The sequence below is a fragment of the Chiloscyllium punctatum genome, chromosome 4 (genome assembly GCF_047496795.1).
Source record: "Chiloscyllium punctatum isolate Juve2018m chromosome 4, sChiPun1.3, whole genome shotgun sequence".
Lineage (NCBI taxonomy): Eukaryota > Metazoa > Chordata > Chondrichthyes > Orectolobiformes > Hemiscylliidae > Chiloscyllium > Chiloscyllium punctatum.
Window position 1 is genome coordinate 87,670,521 of NC_092742.1, and position 24,348 is coordinate 87,694,868.

Consider the following 24,348-nt stretch of genomic DNA (forward strand, 5'->3'; position numbering starts at 1 on the left):
TTAGCCCTCCCTTATCTTCTTTTGAACAGTGCTGTAGGGGGCCTCTCATGGCACAGTGATAGTGTCCCTGCCCCTGGACCAGGAGGCCCTGGTTCAAGTCCAATCTCAAGAGAGGTTTTAGAATATCTCTGAACAAGTAGATTAGAAAATATCTTGAATGGTGCAGTGTCCACTTCAGCAGGTGCAAGACCGTTATTTAACATGTCAAAGGAAAGGCAGCATTTCTCTCTTATTGCAATCCTTAGTCTCATGCTAAGCACCAGTGAGCATAAATCTCTGCACAGTGAATCACAAAACCGGGGGTCAAGGTTGCTATGCACTGAGCCACAACTTGAACACACTGTCCATAAATAATCTCAGTCATAAAAATGATTGAGAATCTTTTTGTTTTGCAATTTATTGTAGTTTTATACACAGCTCTGCAACAATCAACAAATAATCCAAGTTGGAAACAAAAATCAGCTCCAGCTGGTCAGTAATCAGTAAAAGATAGATCTTGCTGCATCTTTCTCTGATTTCAGTAAACACTATGTAGAACATCAGTTTTCTTTGTGACAAACAGGGAAAGGAAGAGGATGATCCTGTCTTCACATTAAAGGCAGTGACACCCCCCCACCCCCCCGTGATTCATTTCACAAAGGGTTTGGTTTCATTATGGAATATGCAGAGATCTCCTCAGCATCTGCTGGAATGACCAGGATTGCAAAGAGTTCCAGGTTTGCAGCCACAGACAAGCTGAATGGGCACATAGACACAAAATTATCAACTGTAACGGAGTCAAATTATCCAGTGAAATTCAGTCCATATCACTGATAGTGTTTTTTTTTTAAAAAGGTGGTTCTAAGAGATGGGAGAAATATATCCTAAACCTCCAGGTCGCACTGATGGAAAACCTGCAAAATCCTAGCAACGGTTGTTTTTTGGGTTATGTCCTGCAACACTTTGCAATAAATCAGCCAAAACCTGAATAAGATGACGTGCTGCCACGGATACAGCTATCAGACACTTCTGTGGGGAAGATGCATTTCCACTGAGGTCTCTGCAGAAATGAGTTTCTTTTCCTCTCCTCTCACCCCCACTCCCAGTTCCTCCACATCTCCATGCAATTGATGTCTATTCAAAAACTAAAACAAAGAAACTGAAGTTGATTGCAGCCAACCGGGCCTTAGGTGTGGGAATAGCCAAAGCTGTCTCCTTCAATGGAAGCTAGCCCGTCATTGCCATGACAACAGTTCAGTCACTGTGTGGCCTTGGTCTTCTTACTTTTGCTTCTCTTGTCTTTCTTTTTTAAGCCATCCATGTGTGCCCGTAGCAGGTTTGAGTATGCCTAAAAGCCCAAGAGAATTCAAACAGAAGCCTTTAATGAGAGTTATGCTGGGCAATATCGACACAAGGTAAAAGACAGTATCTAACCCTTCTACCTGAACAAAATCATTACGGATGTAGAAAACTAAGCATTCAGAATGAATTTGGCTTGACCGATGGTTCCCCAAAACCCAGTGACAACTCTGGTCTGATTCCCAAGTAAGCCTTATATCTGGAATTCTTTTAAAGGTTGTTTCCAAAGCTACACCAAATTGATAATAGAATAGAACTGAAGACTGCCATTTACCTAACAACATTTACCATGTTCCAAATTCTTTTAAACATCAGTAGTACCTCATTGGCTGTGGTCTCTGGAGGTAAGCTCTTCCTGATGAAGAGCTTATGCTCGAAACGTCGACTCTCATACTCCTCGGGTGCTGCCTGACCTGCTGTGCTTTTCAGTGCTACACCTTTTGACTAGGAAATGCTGCAGAGAAAGCTCCCAAAACCAAATGCAACAATGACCAAATCAGGTGCCTCAGTGATGTTGGTCAAAACATAAATATCAGCCAGGACATAAAGAAGCAGTGAGTGGAGGGGTCTCAGTTTAACATTTGATCATGAGATGATACATTAACAATTCCTCTAAAGTACTTCAGCAGGAGGGTCAGTGTAGCTTCTGTTATAGAGTCATAAAGATGCACAGCACGGAAACAGACCTTTCGGTCCAACCCGTCCATACTGACCAGATATCCTAAATGAATCCAATCCAATTTGCTAGCATTTGGCCCATATCCCTCTAAACCCTTCCTATTCAATTACCCCTCCAGATGCCTTGAAATGTTGCAATTGTACCAGCCTCTGGTAGCTCATTGCATACACGCGCCACTCTCTGCATGAAAAAGTTGCCCCTAGGGTCTCTTTTAAATTTTTCCCTTCTCACCTTAAAGCTATGCCCTCTAGTTTTGGACTGCCCCATCCCAGGGAGAGGTCCTTGGTTATTCACTCTATCCACGGCCCTCATGATTTTATAAACCTCCAGAAGGTAACCCCTCAGCCTCCAAAGCTGCAGGGAAAATATTTCCAGCCTATTCAGCCTCTCCCTGTAGCTCAAACCCTCTAACTCTGACAACACCTTTGTAAATCTCTTCTGAACCATTTCAAGTTTCACAACATCCTTCCCATAGCAGGGAGACCAGAAATGAATGCAGTATTCCAAAAGTGGTCTAACCAACGTCTTCCCAATGCAACATGACCTCCCAACTCCTACATTCAATGTACTTGAACTCTCAACTTTCCAGTGCCTGCAAAAGTGCCACCTGCAGAGTCTAGGCAACACAATCAACACAAATTGTGTTAGCTCCAATTCCTCATTGCATTAGCAATGGGAAATAGGCAGCAAGTTAACCCTGCGAGAGCATCTAGGAGAAAGTGAGGACTGCAGATGCTGGGGATCAGAGCTTAAAAATGTGCTGCTGGAAAAGGAGAATCGATGTTTCGGGCATAAGCCCTTCTTCAGGAATGAGGAGGGTGTGCCAAGCACGCTAAGATAAAAGGTAGGGAGGAGGGACTTGGGGGAGGGGCGTTGGGAATGCGATAGGTGGAAGGAGGTTAAGGTGAGGGTGATAGGCCGGAGAGGGGGTGGGGGCAGAGAGGTCAGGAAGAAGATTGCAGGTCAAGAAAGTGGTGCTGAATCTGAGAGTTGGGACTGAGAAAAGGTGGGGGGAGGGGAAATGAGGAAGCTAGAGAAATCTGTATTCATCCCCTGTGGCTGGAGGGTTCCTAGGCAGAAGATGAGTTGCTCTTCCTCCAGGCGTTGCGTTGCCATGGTCTGGCGATGGAGGCGGCCAAGGACCTGTATGTCCTTGGCAGAGTGGGAGGGGGAATTAATGTGTTCAGCCCACTCCCGGCACCTTCCCCTGCAACCGCAAAAAATGCAAAACTTGCGCCCACACCTCCCCCCTCACTTCCCTCCAATATCCATCAGAAATTCACCTGTACCTCCACACATATCATTTACTGCATCCGCTGCACCCGATGTGGCCTCCTATACATTGGGGAGACAGGCCGCCTACTTGCGGAACGTTTCAGAGAACACCTCTGGGACACCCGCACCAACCAACCCAACCGCCCCGTGGCTGAACACTTTAACTCCCCCTCCCACTCTGTCAAGGATATGCAGGTCCTTGGACGACTCCATCGTCAGACCATGGCAACACCACGCCTGGAGGAAGAGTGCCTCATCTTCTGCCTTGGAACCCCCCAACCACAAGGGATGAATGCAGATTTCTCCAGTTTTATCATTTCTCCTTCCCCCACCTTTTCTCAGTCCCAACCCTCAGACTCAGCACCACCTTCCTAACCTCCAATCTTCTTCCTGACCTCTCTGCCCCCACCCCCTCTCCGGCCTATCACCTTCACCTTAACCTCCTTCCACCTATCGCATTTCTAACGCCCCTCCCCCAAGTCCCTCCTCCCTACCTTTTATCTTAGCCTGCTTAGCACACCCTCCTCATTCCTGAAGAAGGGCTTATGCCCAAAACATTGATTCTCCTTCTCCTTTGATGCTGCCTGACCTGCTGCGCTTTTCCAGCAACACATTTTTAACATGCGAGAGCATCCCCCAGCAAGGCTGTACCTGAAGGTCTTATCTATTTATCATTTTCAATAATGGGTCAACAGTGCTCCATGAGGTGGCTGTTCCAGCAGTTTATCTGATCTCACTGGCTACATTTAAAACTTCTACATCGTAATTAATAGACACCCATAGACTCGAAGTTCAAAGTTTGGCCTCAACAGGAGCTAGGTATTTCTTTTACAGTAAAGCATGAGGAGGAATAATATGGCCACTGATGTTTCACTTTGCTTCAAACCTGGCCTTTCCAGTGCATTCCTGACAAGCCTCCGTCTTTATTCCTGCTGCCTGTATCCAACCTGGAATCACAGCCTGTTAACCCATCATCCCTGTATTCACTGAACACTTCAGACACTTGGTCAAGCATCAACCCTACCTTGTCATCAACTCCTCCAGCTCACAAGCATCCAAAACTGAACACAGCTAGTTCTGAAGTTCCAAGTTTCTTTATTCAAAGTAGTAGGGGCTAGGAGCACACTGCCTGCAATAGTAGTAGACTTGCCAACTTTGAGGGCATTTTAATGGTCATTGGATAAACATATGGAAGAGGATGGAATGGTGTAGGTTAGATGGGCTTCACAGGTCGGTACAACATCAAGGGAAGGGCCTGTACTACATTGTAATATTCTAAATCTCCTCCTTAAACTGCCTCGCTTCTCCATCGTTCTCCTTCTTTGAAGATGATCCATATTACCTACCTGCCTTTGGTCACCTGTTTTAACATTTGTTTTTATCCCCGACTTTGAAACTTTCTAAATACGCTACGAAATTCAAGTTGTTTAATGCTGATGTAAATTGACAACATTTCATCTCATATTTGGATGGAAGGTTGTTACTATATTATTCTAAATGAGTATAAAACAAACAGGTAAAGGTTTGTGGTTTCTTTGGCCTTTCTTATTTTTCTATTCACTTCCGCAGTTGTGCCCATCTCCGAGAAGGCACACTGACATCTAATGGTGTGCAGTTGTACTGCACATTGTTCACCTTCCCAAGTAAACCAACATGAAAAATGTGAAGGGAAAATAAAACACCCGGCATACAATCTCGCCCTGATCAGGCGCCCATGATTATCACCTGATCAACAGGCGGCAGACAGCCTATTCATCGCATCCCTGCCTGGAGGGATCCTGACCCTGGGCATGAGTCAGCAAAGGTGAAAAGAAATGAAGATCTTGCTGTGTTTGTCTGCAAATGGTCTGACAAGCCCCAGTGTTGCCAGCTGAGTTGATAGTTTTAGTGCTGAGTTAGATAGTGAGGTACACCACATATGAAGCAGGATGTATTGACCTTTGAGAGGCTGCAGCTCAGATTTACTAGAATTATAACATGAGCACAGGCTGCATAACCTTACTTCCTTGGGTTTAGATGGCTTACGTGACTAAAATGATTAAGCCGTTCAGCAGAAAAGGTAGGTACAAACTAGGGGTGGGAGCAGATCATTCAGACCCTTGAGCAGATTTGAATGTGGACTCAATTCCACTCTCTACCTACCAGTAGATTCTTGACTAACCAGGAAGGCAAACTACTTTTGCCTTAAAAATATTCCATCATCCTACCTCTACTGCGCTGAGGAGGAGGAGTTCCACAGACCCATGACCCTCAGAATAAATTTCTCCTCAGCTCTGTTTTAAATTGGGGGGGGGGGGGGAGGGGGGTCCCCTTATTTTTAAAGTCCGTCCTCGAGTTCTAGACTCTCCAACAAGGGGAACTATCCTTTCTATATCTACCACATCAAGTGCCCTCAGGATCTGATATTTTAACAAACTGGTGAGTGAGGGGATCTAGAATAAGGGAACCACAGCCTCAAGGTGAAAGTGAGGCCGCTCAGGAGTAAAACAGGCAGCACTTCTCATACTCAAGGCAGGAGAAATCGGAAGTGCTCTTTAAAAGAATGTTGATGCTGGGGCAACAAAGCTTTCAAATCTTTAAAGGAGGAAAGCTCGAGAGGAGACAGACAACCCCCCACGGCAGTGGCTCCCATCCTTTGTTCGAACTAGTACATTAGTTACATTAGTCTGTAAAGTTTGCTGTACTCGGGGTTCACACCAATAAAAGTTTCATTGTAATGGCATATATTGTAAGTTTATAGACTTACCATCTGAAACCTGTTCACTTCCTTCGAGCTTATCTGAAAGTAAACAGTAATGAGTTAAATACTGAATGTAGAGGGTGCACCTTAACACCACCTCAACGTAGGTTCAGTCTAGTCCATCCATGCACACAAACATTCTCCCGACACTGTTCAAAGCAAGCCAGAGAGAATAGACTCAAACTCTCTTGCCTAAAAGTTTGTCGATACTGGGAACTAATCTGTATTTTAAATTTAAAAAACATGGACATTAAATGTCACTTGGGAGTACAGAACTTAAACATTGCCGAAAAGACAGACACAGTTTCCTTTACAAAAGGGACCAAAGGTAAGAATTCTCCCATTTAAGACAACAGAAGAGGTGCCAGATGGTCATTAGTCTGTGGAATTCTCTTTCTCAGAGAGCAGTGGAAACTGGGTTATTGAAGGTAGAGTTTGATTTCCAAAGTAGAAGGATATGGCAGGGGTAGACTGCAGTAGCAGAGGTCAGATATATGAAGGTAAATCAGACCAGCCGTGGACTTATCAAACAGTAAAGCAGGCTCAAGGAGCTAAATAACCTACTCCTCTTAATATGCAGAATTCCAAAATTCAGATGAATCACAACAACATGTACTATAGGAGAAAGGATTCTGATTAGTTGGCAAGTTGATTTTGACTGGCCAAAGCAGGAACTGTCTGCTCTCCAAGCTCCTAGGTAAATCAAAAAAAAAGGCACACACATTGATCATATTCTTTTTGTTTGCACAGAACACGTCCCTGCCAATGAACTCTTCAAGACGGTAATTAGATTTGAATAGAATACCTACAGTGTGGAAACAGGCCCTTCGGCCTAATATGTCCACACCAACCCTCTGAAAAGTAACCCACCCAGCCCATTCCCCTAACCTGTAATTACCCCTGACTAATGCACTTAACACTATGGGCAATTTAGCATGGCCGATCCACCTAACCTGCACATCTTTTGATTGTGGGAGAAAACCAAAGCACCTGGAGGAAACCCACGCAGACACAGGGAGAATGTGCAAATTCCACACAGTCACCCGAGGCTAGAATCAAACCTGGGTCCCTGGCGCTGTGAGACTGCATTGCTAACCATTAAGCCACTGTGCCACCCAAGCTAAGGCAATAACTAAGACAATCAAACCAATTAACACCAGCAGAATAAACTGATCAGATTATTTGAAATTTGGCATTCTCGCATTTGTACTGATGACTTCAAGACAAAAAGCTTCACTTGTCAGCAAGAGTTAAACTCATCAGAGGATATGATTCAAATGTAAGTACATGGAGCTAAGATATAGATTTGCCACATTCTAGACTAGATGGACTGAATGGCCTCCTTTTCCCATTTAGAAATCAGCTAAAGTCCAGTGGTTATTCTCCTCCTTTCACTTACCACTGTGCTGATCTTCTTCTTCCCATCAGTTGCCCTCAGTAGACATTTATTGTCAGCAGGTTCAAAGGTGTCAGGGTTTCCTTTCCGTGGGACCGGCTTTGTCCGACCATCATCTACAGAAAAGTGTACATTAACCTCTGCCCAGTCTGTTTAATTCACCTACTCCAATTTATACCTTTCCCTATCTCTGTAATGTCTCAGGCTCTCAGAGATTGATTCTCTTCCACACCCTTGATTTCATCACTCCATCATTGGTGGCTCTAACTTCAGATTCTTAGGCGCTGACCCCGAATTCCCATCTTTGAAGAGGCTCCTTACAATATGTCTATTTGACCAAATAGTTGGTCATCTGCCCTGATAGCTCATATGACACTCATGTAGTTGACAATATAATATTACTTATGCATCTCCTGTGACATGCTTTGGGCCAGTTTTACTGCATTAGTGCTGTTACATAAACAAGGTATTGGTCTTGGGCAGATATATGAAGGTAAATCTTCTTTGCACGCTTTTGATTTTTTACTCATTCAAATGCTGTATAGGAAGACAGTACTTAGTTGACCTATCATGCTGACAGACCTCAGACATAATAGTAATGATGTCTCATCAGACCAACAAGTCTGTTACTAGACTGCAACAAATCCAAACTTAAGTGGACAGCTTTGGCAATCATAAATCTAAAATTGTTTTTCTCTCTCAAGCCTGCTCTACATATGTCAAGTACCAAATTACTCTCAGTATATTACAAAAATTAAGAGTTTCTAAAACAAGTCATCATTTACATTTTAATAAAGCATGACAGAGTACTGCAGAGCAACGAGGCTGATTAATCGAGAAGCAGACACAGCTACAGATTCTGATCTTGATCATTGCTTCCATTGTCTCAAGGACAGCAAATAGTAGGGATAGATAAACTGGGCTCTCTAGGAATCGGGGAAATTACCTAGGCTTTCCAGAATAAATAAGGCCCTTGGGGCCCAAGTTGTCCTTTGTCTGTATTTATGCACCATAGTGGCCTCCTGCCGATCCTTTTTCTTTAACCTTATCATATCCTGCAAATCCTTTCACCTCATATTTACTGAGCTTACCTTTAAGTACATTTGTGATTCACCTCAACTACTTCAGTGGTGGCAAGTTTCACATTTTCATTACTAAGTAAACATGTTTCTCTTGAATTTCCTACTGGATTGATCAGTGGCTCTCCAACATGCGCAGCTCCTCACTGTGGCCTCCCCAACTGGAAATATATACATCTACCCTTTGGAAGCCTTACGTAACTTTGAGATTTGATTTAAGTTTTTTTTGAAAGAAGAAACAACACCAAGCTCTACCCCAATACTCCTGTAACACAAACAATGCAGAAAACATGGCAGTCAGGATATTGTCAGGAGGTTCTCACAAACATCTGTTCTTACCAAGGCGGATTGAACAGAAAGAGATGGACCTTTGAATCTCCCATCTCGCGCACACACAATGACCACAAAAGCATTCCCTGCACTTGCTCTTCCACTCCAGTATCCTGTCCATAACTAATCATGCAGCATCTTAAGCAGGACTTCTCATTCCACTGATCTCCACCACCCAGAAAGACAAAAATATCACAGTAGGTTCCATAAGAAACTGTAACCAAGTCACTTCCTGGACTGAAAATCTAGTATGCTCCTTCATTGCTTCAAGGAATTTGACCCAGCAACAATCACCCTCACAGTCCTGTGGATATATTTACATGAATACAGTATATGCTGTCCTCATCCAGAGAATAAATCATCAATAATGTCCAGATACATCTTTTTGTTGCTGTCACTATACCTCTTCTCACTTTATACCATCATCACATTTTGTCATTTTCTGCTACCCTCCCATGATCTCAGAGCCAGATATATACATAAAAAGGAAATCATTTCAGTATTATGAGGGGGAAGTTGGACAACATTGGATAGCTCTTTCAGAGAACCAACACAGGTATAACAGGGTAAATGAGGTAAGACATTAGGCAACAACTAATTCAATTATTATTTGCAATAGATCAGAAAGGGAGACGAATGGGAGTTAGTCACTTTCAATTAGCAGTGATGCTTAGCTCCCTGTTTCTGAAAAGGTTCCAGTGAATTCTAAATTGCAAGAAAGGAAAGCAAACTCAAAACCATAGGCCAGTCAACCAGACATGAGAGATTAGGAAAATGCAGAAATCCATTATGCAGAAGCTTACGGTACAGAGGGATCTTGCAAACAGATCAATAAAATTACAGGGCGTAATTGGACTGGAAATGGAATGGACGTAAGTTAGCTTGCTGAGCTAGAAGGTTTGTTTTCAGATGTTTCATCACCATATTAGGTAATGTCATCAGTGAAGCACTGGAGCTTCACCGGAGGCTCACTGATGATGTTACCTAGTATGGTGATGAAACATCTGAAAACAAACCTTCCAGCTCAGCGAGCAAACATACATGCAGACCCTTCAACCTGAGCTATAAATCTTTGACAAACTCACTAATGGAAATGGAATGTTGGTCTTTATTCTAAGAGTGACCAAGTGTTAAAATGGGGAGGATTTACCATTACAGTATAGGGCGTTGGTATGATTGCATTCACAATTTAGTCTCCTTACTTAAGGAAGGGTATAATCCAATTGGATGCAATTCAGAGAATGTTGTCTCAGCTGATTCCTGGGAAGTAGGAGCTGTTCGATGAGGAAAGGTTGAGGAGTGAGTGAGGGGAGAGGGAGGGAGACAGACAGAGAGAAAGCAAGCCAGACAGAGAGAAAGAAAGAAAGAAAGAGAGAAGAGAATGACTATTGTCTTCGACAGCCATTACCGTTTAGGATTCTCTATCCCAGCAGAAGCAGGGTCATTGTGTTTTTCCAAAATTGAGCCAGACAGATTTTTCCTTGACAGAGGGATCAACATGTCAGGCAGGAAGGTGAAGTTTCGGGCAATAATCAGATGAGCTTTCAATCTAACTGAATAGTTAAGTAGGCTTAAGCTGCTGAACTCTGCTCCAATTTAGGATCTCATTCACAACTGTGTAAGGGCTCGGCTCCAACTTCATGAATAATGTGCTGCCCTGTGCAGTCACTGAACACCAATCAGAAATCCAGAACAAAAGGAGTACAATCCAGAAGGAAGAGCTAAATGGTTCCGAAGAAAAATCAGCAAGCATTTTTACACAAAAGGTAGTAATAGTAACGCTACTGAATGTTGAAAGGGAGATGGTTAGATTTCTATGCTCAGAAAATGACCGAGCTTCCAGTTGCTTGCCATTACCAGGAATCACCATGATCCCTGAGAAACATGTCTATCTCAGGCCTGCTGCAGTGCTCTAGTGAGGCTCAGTGTAAGCTGGAAGGACAGTATCTCATTTTCCACTTGGGAACCAGACAGTCTTCAGGACTCAATATCAACAATTTAAAACTTGAAAACCTTGTATGACCTATACTCACCCCCCTATCCTAGGTCCGGTCATGACAGGAGTTGTTTTCAGCACTGTAGCATTTTCACCTACTTACGGTCCCCATTACAGAGGAACCTTGATTATCTGACATTCGATTATCTGAATTTCGGATTATCTAAACAAGATCACAAGGTCCCGATGCTTGGCTACACTATGTTATCTGTCATTCAGTTAATCAAACAAAATAATCCCCGTCCATGTCCTTTGGATAATGAAGGCTCCTCTGTATTAGATTTTCTTGCTTCCTAGCTTACTATCATTCATTCCTTGGTCTCTGTGACTGTCATTCTCTCTCTCAGCTCCATTTCCGTCAATTCGCACACTTCCACACATCCTTCTTCAGCATATACAGCAGTTTTTCCTGGTTACTATCAATTCTAAAGAGGGATCACTGAACTCAAAACGTTAACTGCTTTCTCTCCACAGATGCTGCCAGACCTGCGAGGTTTCTCTAGTAATTTCTTTCTGTGATTTAGATTTCCAGCATCCACAGTTCTTTGTTTTATTAATTTGGTTACGTTGTCTCTTGTTCAAGACGATGTAGGAATGGCACTTGTGTGACGCAAATATTAATAACATTTGCAGAAATTAATTACACAAGTGTATCAAAAGGGAAACAGTGCACGTACTGATCAGCCAGGAGCTCAAGTGAATGGTGGAGCAGGATTGAAGGGCTGAATGATCTATTCCATAGAGCTAATTAAAGGGTATAACTTGCACCAATTTGTAAATACACCCATTAGCATTTATTTACAAAGTTAGACTCTATAAGAAAACATCTCCAAACCCCAGAACCAGATTGGGGGTGTGGTTATTTACAGGGGCACAAGTGAATTCCCAGTTAAAGCCCACCATCAGCAAAATGAACAAACTGAACAAAATTAATATTCAAATTATACTGAATTGTCTCAAACGTCCACAATACAAAATAAACCAGGATCGTGCCAAGACTCACATTTCTTCATGGTCAGGTATATACTTCCAGTGGTTCGGCATTTCTGGAAAAGCCGAGTCAGCTCAGTCAGGAACTACAGAAAGAAAGTAGTGCACTGTCAGAGCACAACATCAGAATGAAGAGAGAAAATGTAACCTTACCCCCACTGCACCTGTATTGCTCCAATAATTACTTCCCCAACTCACAATGACATGACATTACTCCCCCACCCCAACTGCCATCTCTGTCCCAGCATTCGTTCCATATCACATCCCATCACCCACCTTGCTGCCTTGGCATCATCTCAACCTCCCAGTGCTGTCCCATTCCAATGCAATCAAATCCCCTACCGTTACCCACCGCCCACTACCCAAGTGTTGCCAGTCTATACAATTGCCCAAGTGCCCCATCTCACCTTGTATAGGCCCAGTATGGCAGCCAATGCCCCCATTTCACCGTCCCAATATGGCAGTGTTACCTTTCAATGCAATGTCCATTGGCATTTTGCCCCCATTTCCACTGGTTCCACTGTTACTGCAGACTCTATCAGCCTTTGAACAGTGTTAGTGTACCTTCCCTTGCCCAGTTAACATTTCACCAATCCACTGTTGTCCACCCCTCCGACCCTTCCGTCCCTGTCAACCCCCCAACCTTCCCCTCCGACCCTTCCGTCCCTGCCAACGTCCCAACCATCCCCCCCCCAACCTTTCCGTCCCCGCCAACCCCCCAACCTTCCCCTCCGACCCTTCCGTCCCCGCCAACCCCCCAACCTTCCCCTCCGACCCTTCCGTCCCCGCCAACCCCCCAACCTTCCCCTCCGACCCTTCCGTCCCCGCCAACCCCCCAACCTTCCCCTCCGACCCTTCCGTCCCCGCCAACCCCCCAACCTTCCCCTCCGACCCTTCCGTCCCCGCCAACCCCCCAACCTTCTCCTCCGACCCTTCCGTCCCCGCCAACCCCCCAACCTTCCCCTCCGACCCTTCCGTCCCCGCCAACCCCCCAACCTTCCCCTCCGACCCTGTCATCCCCCCACCCTCTCCATCTGAAGACCATCATCCTGCCACCTTCCCGTGACCCCCGTCATTCCCCCACCTTCCCCTGACCCCCGTCATCCCCCCACCTTCCCCTGACCCCCGTCATCCCCCCACCTTCCCCTCTGACCCTTCTCTCACCCCTCCCCTCTGACCCTTCTCTCATCCCTCCACCTTCCCCTCTGACACCGTCACTCCCCCCACCTTCCCTTCTGACCCTTCTCTCACCTCCCCCACCTTCCCCTCTAACCCTTCTCTCACCTCCCCCACCTTCCCCTCTGATCCTCCTCTCACCCCCCCACCTTCCCCTCTGATCCTCCTCTCACCCCCCCACCTTCCCCTCTGACCCAGTCATCCCCCCCACCTTCCCCTCTGACCCCGACATCCCCCCACCTTCCCCTCTGACCCCGACATCCCCCCACGTTCCCCTGACCCCGACATCCCCCCACGTTCCCCTCTGACCCCCGTCACACCCCACTTTCCCCTCTGACCCCGTCACACCCCACCTTCCCCTCTGACCCCCGTCACACCCCACCTTCCCCTCTGACCCCCGTCACACCCCACCTTCCCCTCTGACCCCCGTCACACCCCACCTTCCCCTCTGACCCCCGTCACACCCCACCTTCCCCTCTGACCCCCGTCACACCCCACCTTCCCCTCTGACCCCCGTCACACCCCACCTTCCCCTCTGACCCCCGTCACACCCCACCTTCCCCTATGACCCCGTCACACCCCACCTTCCCCTCTGACCCCCGTCACACCCCACCTTCCCCTCTGACCCCCGTCACACCCCACCTTCCCCTCTGACTCCCGTCACCCCCCCACCTTCCCTTCTGACCCCTGTCATCCTCCCACCTTCCCCTCTGACCCCCGTAGTCCCCCAACCTTCCCCTCTGACCCCCGTCATCCCCCAACCTTTCCATCTGACCCCCGTCGTCCCCCAACCTTTCCCTCTGACCTCTCTCTCACCCCCAACCTTCCCCTCTGACCCACGTCATCCCCCAACCTTCCCCTCTGACCCACGTCATCCCCCAACATTCCCCTCTGACCCCTCTCTCAACCCCAACTTTCCCCTCTGACCCTTCTCTCACCGCCCCACCTTCCCCTCTGACCCTTCTCTCACCACCCCACCTTCCCCTCTGACCCCTCTCTCACCACCCCACCTTCCCCTCTGACCCCTCTCTCACCCCCCACCTTCCCCTCTGACCCCTCTCTCACCCACCTTGCCCTCTGACCCCTCTCTCACCCCCCACCTTCCCCTCTGACCCTTCTCTCACCCCCCCCACCTTCCCCTCTGACCCTTCTCTCACCCCCCCCACCTTCCCATCTGACCCTTCTCTCACCCCCCCACCTTCCCATCTGACCCTTCTCTCACCCCCCCACCTTCCCATCTGACCCTTCTCTCACCCCCCCACCTTCCCCTCTGACCCTTCTCTACCCCCCTACCTTCCCCTCTGACCCTTCTCTCACCCCCCACCTTCCCCTCTGACCCTTCTCTACCCCCCCACCTTCCCCTCTGACCCTTCTCTACCACCCCACCTTCCCCTCTGACCCAGTCATCCCACCACCTTCCCCACAGACCCCGTCATCCCCCCTCGTTCCCCACAGACCACGTCATCCCCCCACGTTCCCCTCGGACCTGTCTCTCACCCCCCCACCTTCCTCTCGGACCCCTCTCTCACCTCCCACCGTCCCTCCAACCCCCAACCTTCCCCTCCGACCCTTCCATCCCTGCCAACCCCCCAACATTCCCCTCTGACCCCTCTCTCAACCCCAACTTTCCCCTCTGACCCTTCTCTCACCGCCCCACCTTCCCCTCTGACCCTTCTCTCACCACCCCACCTTCCCCTCTGACCCCTCTCTCACCACCCCACCTTCCCCTCTGACCCCTCTCTCACCCCCCACCTTCCCCTCTGACCCCTCTCTCACCCACCTTGCCCTCTGACCCCTCTCTCACCCCCCACCTTCCCCTCTGACCCTTCTCTCACCCCCCCCACCTTCCCCTCTGACCCTTCTCTCACCCCCCCCACCTTCCCATCTGACCCTTCTCTCACCCCCCCCACCTTCCCATCTGACCCTTCTCTCACCCCCCCCACCTTCCCATCTGACCCTTCTCTCACCCCCCCACCTTCCCCTCTGACCCTTCTCTACCCCCCTACCTTCCCCTCTGACCCTTCTCTCACCCCCCACCTTCCCCTCTGACCCTTCTCTACCCCCCCACCTTCCCCTCTGACCCTTCTCTACCACCCCACCTTCCCCTCTGACCCAGTCATCCCACCACCTTCCCCACAGACCCCGTCATCCCCCCTCGTTCCCCACAGACCACGTCATCCCCCCACGTTCCCCTCGGACCTGTCTCTCACCCCCCCACCTTCCTCTCGGACCCCTCTCTCACCTCCCACCGTCCCTCCAACCCCCAACCTTCCCCTCCGACCCTTCCATCCCTGCCAACCCCCCAACCTTCCCCTCCGACCCTTCCGTCCCCGCCAACCCCCCAACCTTCCCCTCCGACCCTTCCATCCCCGCCAACCCCCCAACCTTCTCCTCCGACCCTTCCGTCCCTGCCAACCCCCCAACCTTCTCCTCCGACCCTTCCGTCCCCGCCAACCCCCCAACCTTCCCCTCCGACCCTTCCGTCCCTGCCAACCCCCCAACCTTCTCCTCCGACCCTTCCGTCCCCGCCAACCCCCCAACCTTCCCCTCCGACCCTTCCGTCCCTGCCAACCCCACAACCTTCCCGTCCGACCCTTCCGTCCCTCCAACCCCCAACTTTCCCCTCCGACCCTTCCGTCCTTCCAACCCACCAACCTCCCCTCCGACACATCCGTCCCTGCCAATCCCCCAACCTTCCCCTCCGACCCTTCTGTCCCCGTCAACCCCCCAACCTTCCCTCCGACCCCCGTCATCCCGCCACCCTCTCCATCTGAAGACCATCATCCTGCCACCTTCCCCGACCCTTCTCCCACACCCCCCACCTTCCCTTCTGACCCTTCTCCTCTGACCCCTCTCTCACCCCCCCACCTTCCCCTCTGACCCTTCTTTCACCCCGCCCACCTTCCCCACAGACCCTTCTTTCACCCCGCCCACCTTCCCCACAGACCCCGTCATCCCCCCACCTTCCCATCTGACCCCGTCACCCCCCCACCTTCCCCTCTGACAGCGTCACCCCACCACCTTCCCCTCTGACCCTTCTCTCACCCCCCCACCTTCCCCTCTCTCACCCCCCACCTTCCCCTCTGACCCCTCTCTCACCCCCTCTGACCCCTGTCAACCCCCCACCTTCCCCTCTGACCCCCCCCGTCACCCCCCCATCTTCCCCTCTGACCCCCCGTCACCCCCCCCACCTTCCCCTCTGACATCCCTCTCTCCCGCTCGGACCCCTGTCATCCCCCCACCTTCCCCTCTGACACCCCACACCTGCCGCTCTGACCCCCCCCACCTTACCCTGACCACCCCCACACCTTCCCCTCTGACCCCCCCTCTCACCCCCCCACCTTCCCCTCTGACCCCCCTCTCACCCCCCACCTTCCCCTCTGACCCCCTTCTCACCCCCCACCTTCCCCTCTGACCCCCCTCTCACCCCCCACCTTCCCCTCTGACCCCCCTCTCACCCCCCACCTTCCCCTCTGACCCCTCTCTCACCTTCTCTGACCCCTGTCATCCCCCCACCTTCCCCTCTGACCCCCTTCTCTCCCCCTCAGACCCCTGTCACCCCCCCACCACCGTCCCCTCTGACCCCCCCCACCACCGTCCCCTCTGACCCCCCCCACCACCGTCCCCTCTGACCCCCCCCACCACCGTCCCCTCTGACCCCCCCCACCACCGTCCCCTCTGACCCCCCCCACCACCGTCCCCTCTGACCCCCCCCACCACCGTCCCCTCTGACCCCCCCCACCACCTTCCCCTCTGACCCCCCCCACCACCTTCCCCTCTGACCCCCCCCACCACCTTCCCCTCTGACCCCCCCCACCACCTTCCCCTCTGACCCCCCCCCACCACCTTCCCCTCTGACCCCCCCCACCACCTTCCCCTCTGACCCCCCCCACCACCTTCCCCTCTGACCCCCCCCACCACCTTCCCCTCTGACCCCCCCCACCACCTTCCCCTCTGACCCCCCCCACCACCTTCCCCTCTGACCCCCCCACCACCTTCCCCTCTGACCCCCCCCACTACCTTCCCCTCTGACCCCCCCCACCACCTTCCCCTCTGACCCCCCCCACCACCTTCCCTCTGACCCCCCCACCACCTTCCCCTCTGACCCCCCACCACCTTCCCCTCTGACCCCCCCACCACCTTCCCCTCTGATCCCTCTCTCACCCCCGACCTTCCCCTCTGACCCCTGTCACCCACCCACTTTCCCCTCTGAACCCCGTCACTCTCCCACCTTCCCCTCTGACCCCCCGTCACCCCCCCACCTTCCCCTCTGACCCCCGTCACCCCCCCACCTTCCCCTCTGATCCCTCTCTCACCCCCGATCTTCCCCTCTGACCCCGTCACTCTCCCAACTTCCCCTCTGACCCCCCGTCACCCCCCCATCTTCCCCTCTGACCGCCCGTCACACCCCCCACCTTCCCCTCTGACCCCCCCGATCGTTCCCCTCTGACCCCCCCGTCACCCCCCCCATCGTTCCCCTCTGACCCCCGTCAACCCCCACCTTCCCCTCTGACCCCTCGTCACCCCCCAATTTTCCCTCTGACCCCTGTCATTCCCCCACCTTCCCCTCTGACCCCCCTCTGACATCTGTCACCCCCCCACCTTCCCCTCTGATCCCTCTCTCACCCCCGACCTTCCCCTCTGACCCCCCCCACCACCTTCCCCTCTGACCCCACCACCACCACCTTCCCCTCTGACCCCCCCCACCACCTTCCCCTCTGACCCCCCCCACCACCTTCCCCTCTGACCCCCCCCACCACCTTCCCCTCTGACCCCCCCCACCACCTTCCCCTCTGACCCCCCCCACCACCTTCCCCTCTGACCCCCCCCACCACCTTCCCCTCTGACCCCCCCCACCACCTTCCCCTCTGACCCCCCCCACCACCTTCCCCTCTGACCCCCCCCACCACCTTCCCCTCTGACCCCCCCCACCACCTTCCCCTCTGACCCCCCACCACCACCTTCCCCTCTGACCCCCCCACCACCTTCCCCTCTGACCCCCCCCACCACCTTCCCCTCTGACCCCCCCCACCACCTTCCCCTCTGACCCCCCCCACCACCTTCCCCTCTGACCCCCCCCACCACCTTCCCCTCTGACCCCCCCCACCACCTTCCCCTCTGACCCCCCCCACCACCTTCCCCTCTGACCCCCCCACCACCTTCCCCTCTGTCACCGTCACCCCACCACCTTTCCCTCTGACCCTTCTCTCACCCCTCCACCTTCCCCTCTGACCCTTCTCTCACCCCTCCACCTTCCCCTCTGACCCTTCTCTCACCCCCCACCTTCCCCTCTGACCCCTCTCTCACCCCCCACCTTCCCCTCTGACCCCTCTCTCACCCCCCACCTTCCCCTCTGACCCCTCTCTCACCCCCCACCTTCCCCTCTGACCCCTCTCTCACCCCCCACCTTCCCCTCTGACCCCTCTCTCACCCCCCACCTTCCCCTCTGACCCCTCTCTCACCCCCCACCTTCCCCTCTGACCCCCCCACCACCTTCCCCTCTGACCCCCCCCACCACCTTCCCCTCTGACCCCCCCCACCACCTTCCCCTCTGACCCCCCCCACCACCTTCCCCTCTGACCCCCCCCACCACCTTCCCCTCTGACCCCCCCCACCACCTTCCCCTCTGACCCCCCCCCACCACCTTCCCCTCTGACCCCCCCCACCACCTTCCCCTCTGACCCCCCCACCACCTTCCCCTCTGTCACCGTCACCCCACCACCTTTCCTCTGACCCTTCTCTCACCCCTCCACCTTTCCTCTGACCCTTCTCTCACCCCTCCACCTTTCCCTCTGACCCTTCTCTCACCCCTCCACCTTCCCCTCTGACCCTTCTCTCACCCCCCACCTTCCCCTCTGACCCTTCTCTCACCCCCCACCTTCCCCTCTGACCCCTCTCTCACCCCCCACCTTCCCCTCTGACCCCTCTCTCACCCCCCCACCTTCCCCTCTGACCCCTCTCTCACCCCCCACCTTCCCCTCTGACCCCTCTCTCACCCCCCACCTTCCCCTCTGACCCCTCTCTCACCCCCCACCTTCCCCTCTGACCCCCCCCCACCACCTTCCCCTCTGACCCCCCCCTCCACCACCTTCCCCTCTGACCCCCCCACCACCTTCCCCTCTGACCCCCCCCACCACCTTCCCCTCTGACCCCCCCCCACCACCTTCCCCTCTGACCCCCCCCACCACCTTCCCCTCTGACCCCCCCACCACCTTCCCCTCTGACCCCCCCCACCACCTTCCCCTCTGACCCCCCCCACCACCTTCCCCTCGACCCCCCCCACCACCTTCCCCTCTGACCCCCCCCACCACCTTCCCCTCTGTCACCGTCACCCCACCACCTTTCCCTCTGACCCTTCTCTCACCCCTCCACCTTCCCCTCTGACCCTTCTCTCACCCCTCCACCTTCCCCTCTGACCCTTCTCTCACCCCCCACCTTCCCCTCTGACCCCTCTCTCACCCCCCACCTTCCCCTCTGACCCCTCTCTCACCCCCCACCTTCCCCTCTGACCCCTCTCTCACCCCCCACCTTCCCCTCTGACCCCTCTCTCACCCCCCCACCTTCCCCTCTGACCCCTCTCTCACCCCCCACCTTCCCCTCTGACCCCCCCCACCACCTTCCCCTCTGACCCCCCCCACCACCTTCCCCTCTGACCCCCCCCACCACCTTCCCCTCTGACCCCCCCCACCACCTTCCCCTCTGACCCCCCCCACCACCTTCCCCTCTGACCCCCCCCCACCACCTTCCCCTCTGACCCCCCCCCCCTCCCTGACCCCCCCCACCCACCTTCCCCTCTGACCCCCCCACCACCTTCCCCTCTGTCACCGTCACCCCACCACCTTTCCCTCTGACCCTTCTCTCACCCCCTCCACCTTTCCCTCTGACCCTTCTCTCACCCCTCCACCTTTCCCTCTGACCCTTCTCTCACCCCTCCACCTTCCCCTCTGACCCTTCTCTCACCCCCCACCTTCCCCTCTGACCCCTCTCTCACCCCCCACCTTCCCTCACCTTCCCCTCTGACCCTTCTCTCACCCCCCACCTTCCCCTCTGACCCCTCTCTCACCCCCCACCTTCCCCTCTGACCCCTCTCTCACCCCCCACCTTCCCCTCTGACCCCTCTCTCACCCCCCCACCTTCCCCTCTGACCCCTCTCTCACCCCCCCACCTTCCCCTCTGACCCCTCTCTCACCCCCCACCTTCCCCTCTGACCCCCTCTCTCACCCCCCACCTTCCCCTCTGACCCCTCTCTCACCCCCCCACCTTCCCCTCTGACCCCCCCCCCACCACCTTCCCCTCTGACCCCCCCCCACCACCTTCCCCCTCTGACCCCCTCCCCACCACCTTCCCCTCTGACCCCCCCCACCACCTTCCCCTCTGATACCCCCCACCACCTTCCCCTCTGACCCCCTCCCACCACCTTCCCCTCTGTCACCGTCACCCCCACCACCTTTCCCTCTGACCCCTTCTCTCACCCCTCCACCTTTCCCTCTGACCCTTCTCTCACCCCTCCACCTTTCCCTTCTGACCCTTCTCTCACCCCTCCACCTTCCCCTCTGACCCTTCTCTCACCCCCCACCTTCCCCTCTGACCCCTCTCTCACCCCCCACCTTCCCCTCTGACCCCTCTCTCACCCCCCCACCTTCCCCTCTGACCCCTCTCTCACCCCCCACCTTCCCCTCTGACCCCTCTCTCACCCCCCACCTTCCCCTCTGACCCCCTCTCTCACCCCCCCACCTTCCCCTCTGACCCCTCTCTCACCCCCCACCTTCCCCTCTGACCCCCCCCCACCACCTTCCCCTCTGACCCCCCCCCACCACCTTCCCCCTCTGACCCCCCCCCACCACCTTCCCCTCTGACCCCCCCCACCACCTTCCCCTCTGACCCCCCCCACCACCTTCCCCTCTGACCCCCCCCACCACCTTCCCCTCTGACCCCCCCCACCACCTTCTCCCCTCTGACCCCCCCCACCACCTTCCCCTCTGACCCCCCCACCACCTTCCCCTCTGACCCCTCTCTCACCCCCCCCACCTTCCCCTCTGACCCCTCTCTCACCCCCCACCTTCCCCTCTGACCCCTCTCTCACCCCCCCACCTTCCCCTCTGACCCCTCTCTCACCCCCCACCTTCCCCTCTGACCCCTCTCTCACCCCCCACCTTCCCCTCTGACCCCTCTCTCACACCCCCCACCTTCCCCTCTGACCCCTCTCTCACCCCCCACCTTCCCCTCTGACCCCCTCTCTCACCCCCCCACCTTCCGCCTCTGACCCCTCTCTCAACCCCCCACCCTTCCCCTCTGACCCCTCTCTCACCCCCCACCTTCCCCTCTGACCCCTCTCTCACCCCCCACCTTCCCCTCTGACCCCTCTCTCACCCCGCCCACCTTCCTCCTCTGACCCCTCTCTCACCCCCCACCTTCCCCTCTGACCCCCTCTCTCACCCCCCACCTTCCCCTCTGACCCCTCTCTCACCCCCCACCTTCCCCTCTGACCCCTCTCTCACCCCCCCACCTTCCCCTCTGACCCCTCTCTCACCCCCCACCTTCCCCTCTGACCCCTCTCTCACCCCCCACCTTCCCCTCTGACCCCTCTCTCACCCCCCCACCTTCCCCTCTGACCCCTCTCTCACCCCCCACCTTCCCCTCTGACCCCTCTCTCACCCCCCACCTTCCCCTCTGACCCCTCTCTCACCCCCCACCTTCCCCTCTGACCCCTCTCTCACCCCCCACCTTCCCCTCTGACCCCTCTCTCACCCCCCACCTTCCCCTCTGACCCCTCTCTCACCCCCCACCTTCCCCTCTGACCCCTCTCTCACCCCCCACCTTCCCTCTGACCCCTCTCTCACCCCCACCTTCCCCTCTGACCCCTCTCTCACCCCCTCTGACCCCTGTCATCCCCCCACCTTCCCCTCTGACCCCCATCATCCACCCACCTTCCCCGCTGACCCCCTTCTCTCCCCCTCTGACCCCTGTCATCCACCCACCTTCCCCTCTGACCCCCCCACCACCTTCCCCTCTGACCCCACCACCTTCCCCTCTGACTGCCCGTCACACCCCCCACCTTCCCCTCTGACCCCCCCGATTGTTCCCCTCTGACCCCCCCCGTCACCCCCCCCCATCGTTCCCCTCTGACCCCCGTCAACCCCCACCTTCCCCTCTGACCCCTAGTCACCCCCCCCAATTTTCCCTCTGACCCGTCATCCCCCCACCTTCCCCCCTGACCCCTGTCAACCCCCCACCTTCCCCTCTGACCCCCCATCACCCACCCACCTTCCCCTCTGACCCCCCGTCACCCCCCCCAACTTCCCCTCTGACCCCCCTGTCATTCCCCCACCTTCCCCTCTGACCCCCCTCTCTCCCACTCTGACCCCTGTCATTCCCCCACCTTCCCCTCTGACCCCCCTCTCACCCCCCACCTTCCCCTCTGACCCCTCTCTCACCCTCTCTGACCCCTGTCATCCACCCACCTTCCCCTCTGACCCCTCTCTCACCCCCGACCTTCCCCTCTGACTGCCCGTCACACCCCCCACCTTCTCCTCTGACCCCCCCCCCCATCGTTCCCCTCTGACCCCCGTCAACCCCCACCTTCCCCTCTGACCCCTAGTCACCCCCCCCCAATTTTCCCTCTGACCCGTCATCCCCCCACCTTCCCCTCTGACCCCTCTCTCACCCCCGACCTTCCCCTCTGACCCCCCGTCACCCCCCCCACCTTTACCTCTGACCCCTCTCTCACCGCCGTCATCCCCCCACCTTCCCCTCTGAACCCCATCACTCCCCCCCCCACCCCCGCGGTTACCCCCTCTCACAGAGTCACTCTCCAGCAGCACCATCTCTCTCTCACTCCACACGCTCACGCTCTGGCCGGAAGTTGCGCAGTCACCGGACATGCGTCACCGTCCGATCGACCGAGTAGCGCAGCGCGCCCGAGGCGGCCCGTGTTTTTTTTGGTTGATGTTTAAAGGTGGGTTTCCAGGGCCCGGCCGCCCACATCTATCCCTGCAAACTTGTCATGACTGACATCAGTGTGTCAGACTCATTTCAGCATCTGCACCCCTTTGTTTCACCTTAGAATATTTAGTGTAGCTTTAGGGTAACAGAGTTCAGGATGTTTATGATTAAAGATGGTTTAGGGTTAGGGTGTTTGTTGGAATGGTAGAGGGGTATGGGGTTATAGTGTTGAGTGAGGCTGGTTAGGTTAAAGTTAAGGTGTTTAGAATCTGTCTATTCAGGTTTAGACAACACTAAAGAGAACTGTGAATTCACTAATAACGATGATGCTAAACTTGAATTTATACTTTGAATTGAATTTGAATGATGTATTGCCACTTGCATTTTACATTGAATTGTATGGTGAAATGGTGATATTCCAGACTTTACTCCAATATCCTGTGATAGAATCCACTGGCCAATGAATCATCAATAATAGGAGGGATAAAGGAAGGAGTAATGTCATCTAATCAGAAAGGCACTGCAATAATCATTTAAGTATAAACTCAAACAGTTAGAATGTTTTTGTGATAGTTTCATGGAACCACATGTTCTGGATCCAACTAGGGAACAGGTGAAAGTGAGGACTGCAGATGCTGGAGATCAGAGCTGAAAATGTGTTGCTGGAAAAGCGCAGCAGGTCAGGCAGCATCCAAGGAACAGGAGAATCGACGTTTCGGGCAAGAAGAAGGGCTTATGCCTGAAACGTTGATTCTCCTGCTCCTTGGATGCTGCCTGACCGGCTGCGCTTTTCCAGCAACACATTTTCAACAGGCGATCCTGGACCTGACATTGTGTAATGAGATAGGATGAATTAATAGTTTCATGGCAGGGGCGCCCTTAAGTAACAGTGACCATAATATAACTGAAGCTAAAAAATAAGTTGCTGGAAAAGCTCAGCAGGTCTGGCAGCATCGGTGCAGAGAAATCAGCATTAACGTTTCAGGTCTGGTTTCCACATAATATAACTGAATTTTAATTTGAATGAGTGAGAAGTGGGTTCAATACTAATATTAAATAAGGGCAATTATAAGGACATTTTTTTATAAACTCATTCAATGGATGCAGACGCTGCTGATTAGGCCAGCATTTACTGCCCAGAGGCAGCTAAGAGTTGACCACATTGTTGTGCATCTGGAGTCATATGTGGCCACATTAGCAGTTACCCTCTCCAAAGGATATTGTGAATCAGATGGGTTTGTCGTGACCATCATTAGACTCTTAATTCCAGATTTTATTGAATTCAAATTCTACCATGGAAGATTGCCTGAGTCTCTGGATTAACAATCCAGCAATAATACCACTAGACCATTATCTTCCTTTGCCATTGATACCACATTTACAAATTAGGTTAAAGGACATTAGAGA

General features: G+C 53.6%; 1 protein-coding gene across 2 annotated transcripts; it reads right to left on the reverse strand.

The window, feature by feature from the left end:
- Positions 1 to 372: 372 nt before the first annotated feature.
- Positions 373 to 22,863, reverse strand: srp14 (signal recognition particle 14). Of its 2 annotated transcripts, none has more exons than XM_072569247.1 (5): positions 22,800 to 22,863; positions 11,837 to 11,909; positions 7,432 to 7,544; positions 6,039 to 6,071; positions 373 to 1,327 (listed from the first exon to the last, which is right to left on the reverse strand). In XM_072569247.1, the coding sequence occupies exons 1-5, from the start codon at positions 22,821 to 22,823 to the stop codon at positions 1,238 to 1,240; spliced, it is 333 nt and encodes a 110-aa protein (XP_072425348.1). In that variant the 5' UTR covers positions 22,824 to 22,863; the 3' UTR covers positions 373 to 1,237. The 2 variants fall into 2 exon arrangements, with proteins under 2 accessions (XP_072425348.1, XP_072425347.1); XM_072569246.1 differs by lacking the exon at positions 22,800 to 22,863 and adding an exon at positions 12,231 to 12,397.
- Positions 22,864 to 24,348: the final 1,485 nt, after the last annotated feature.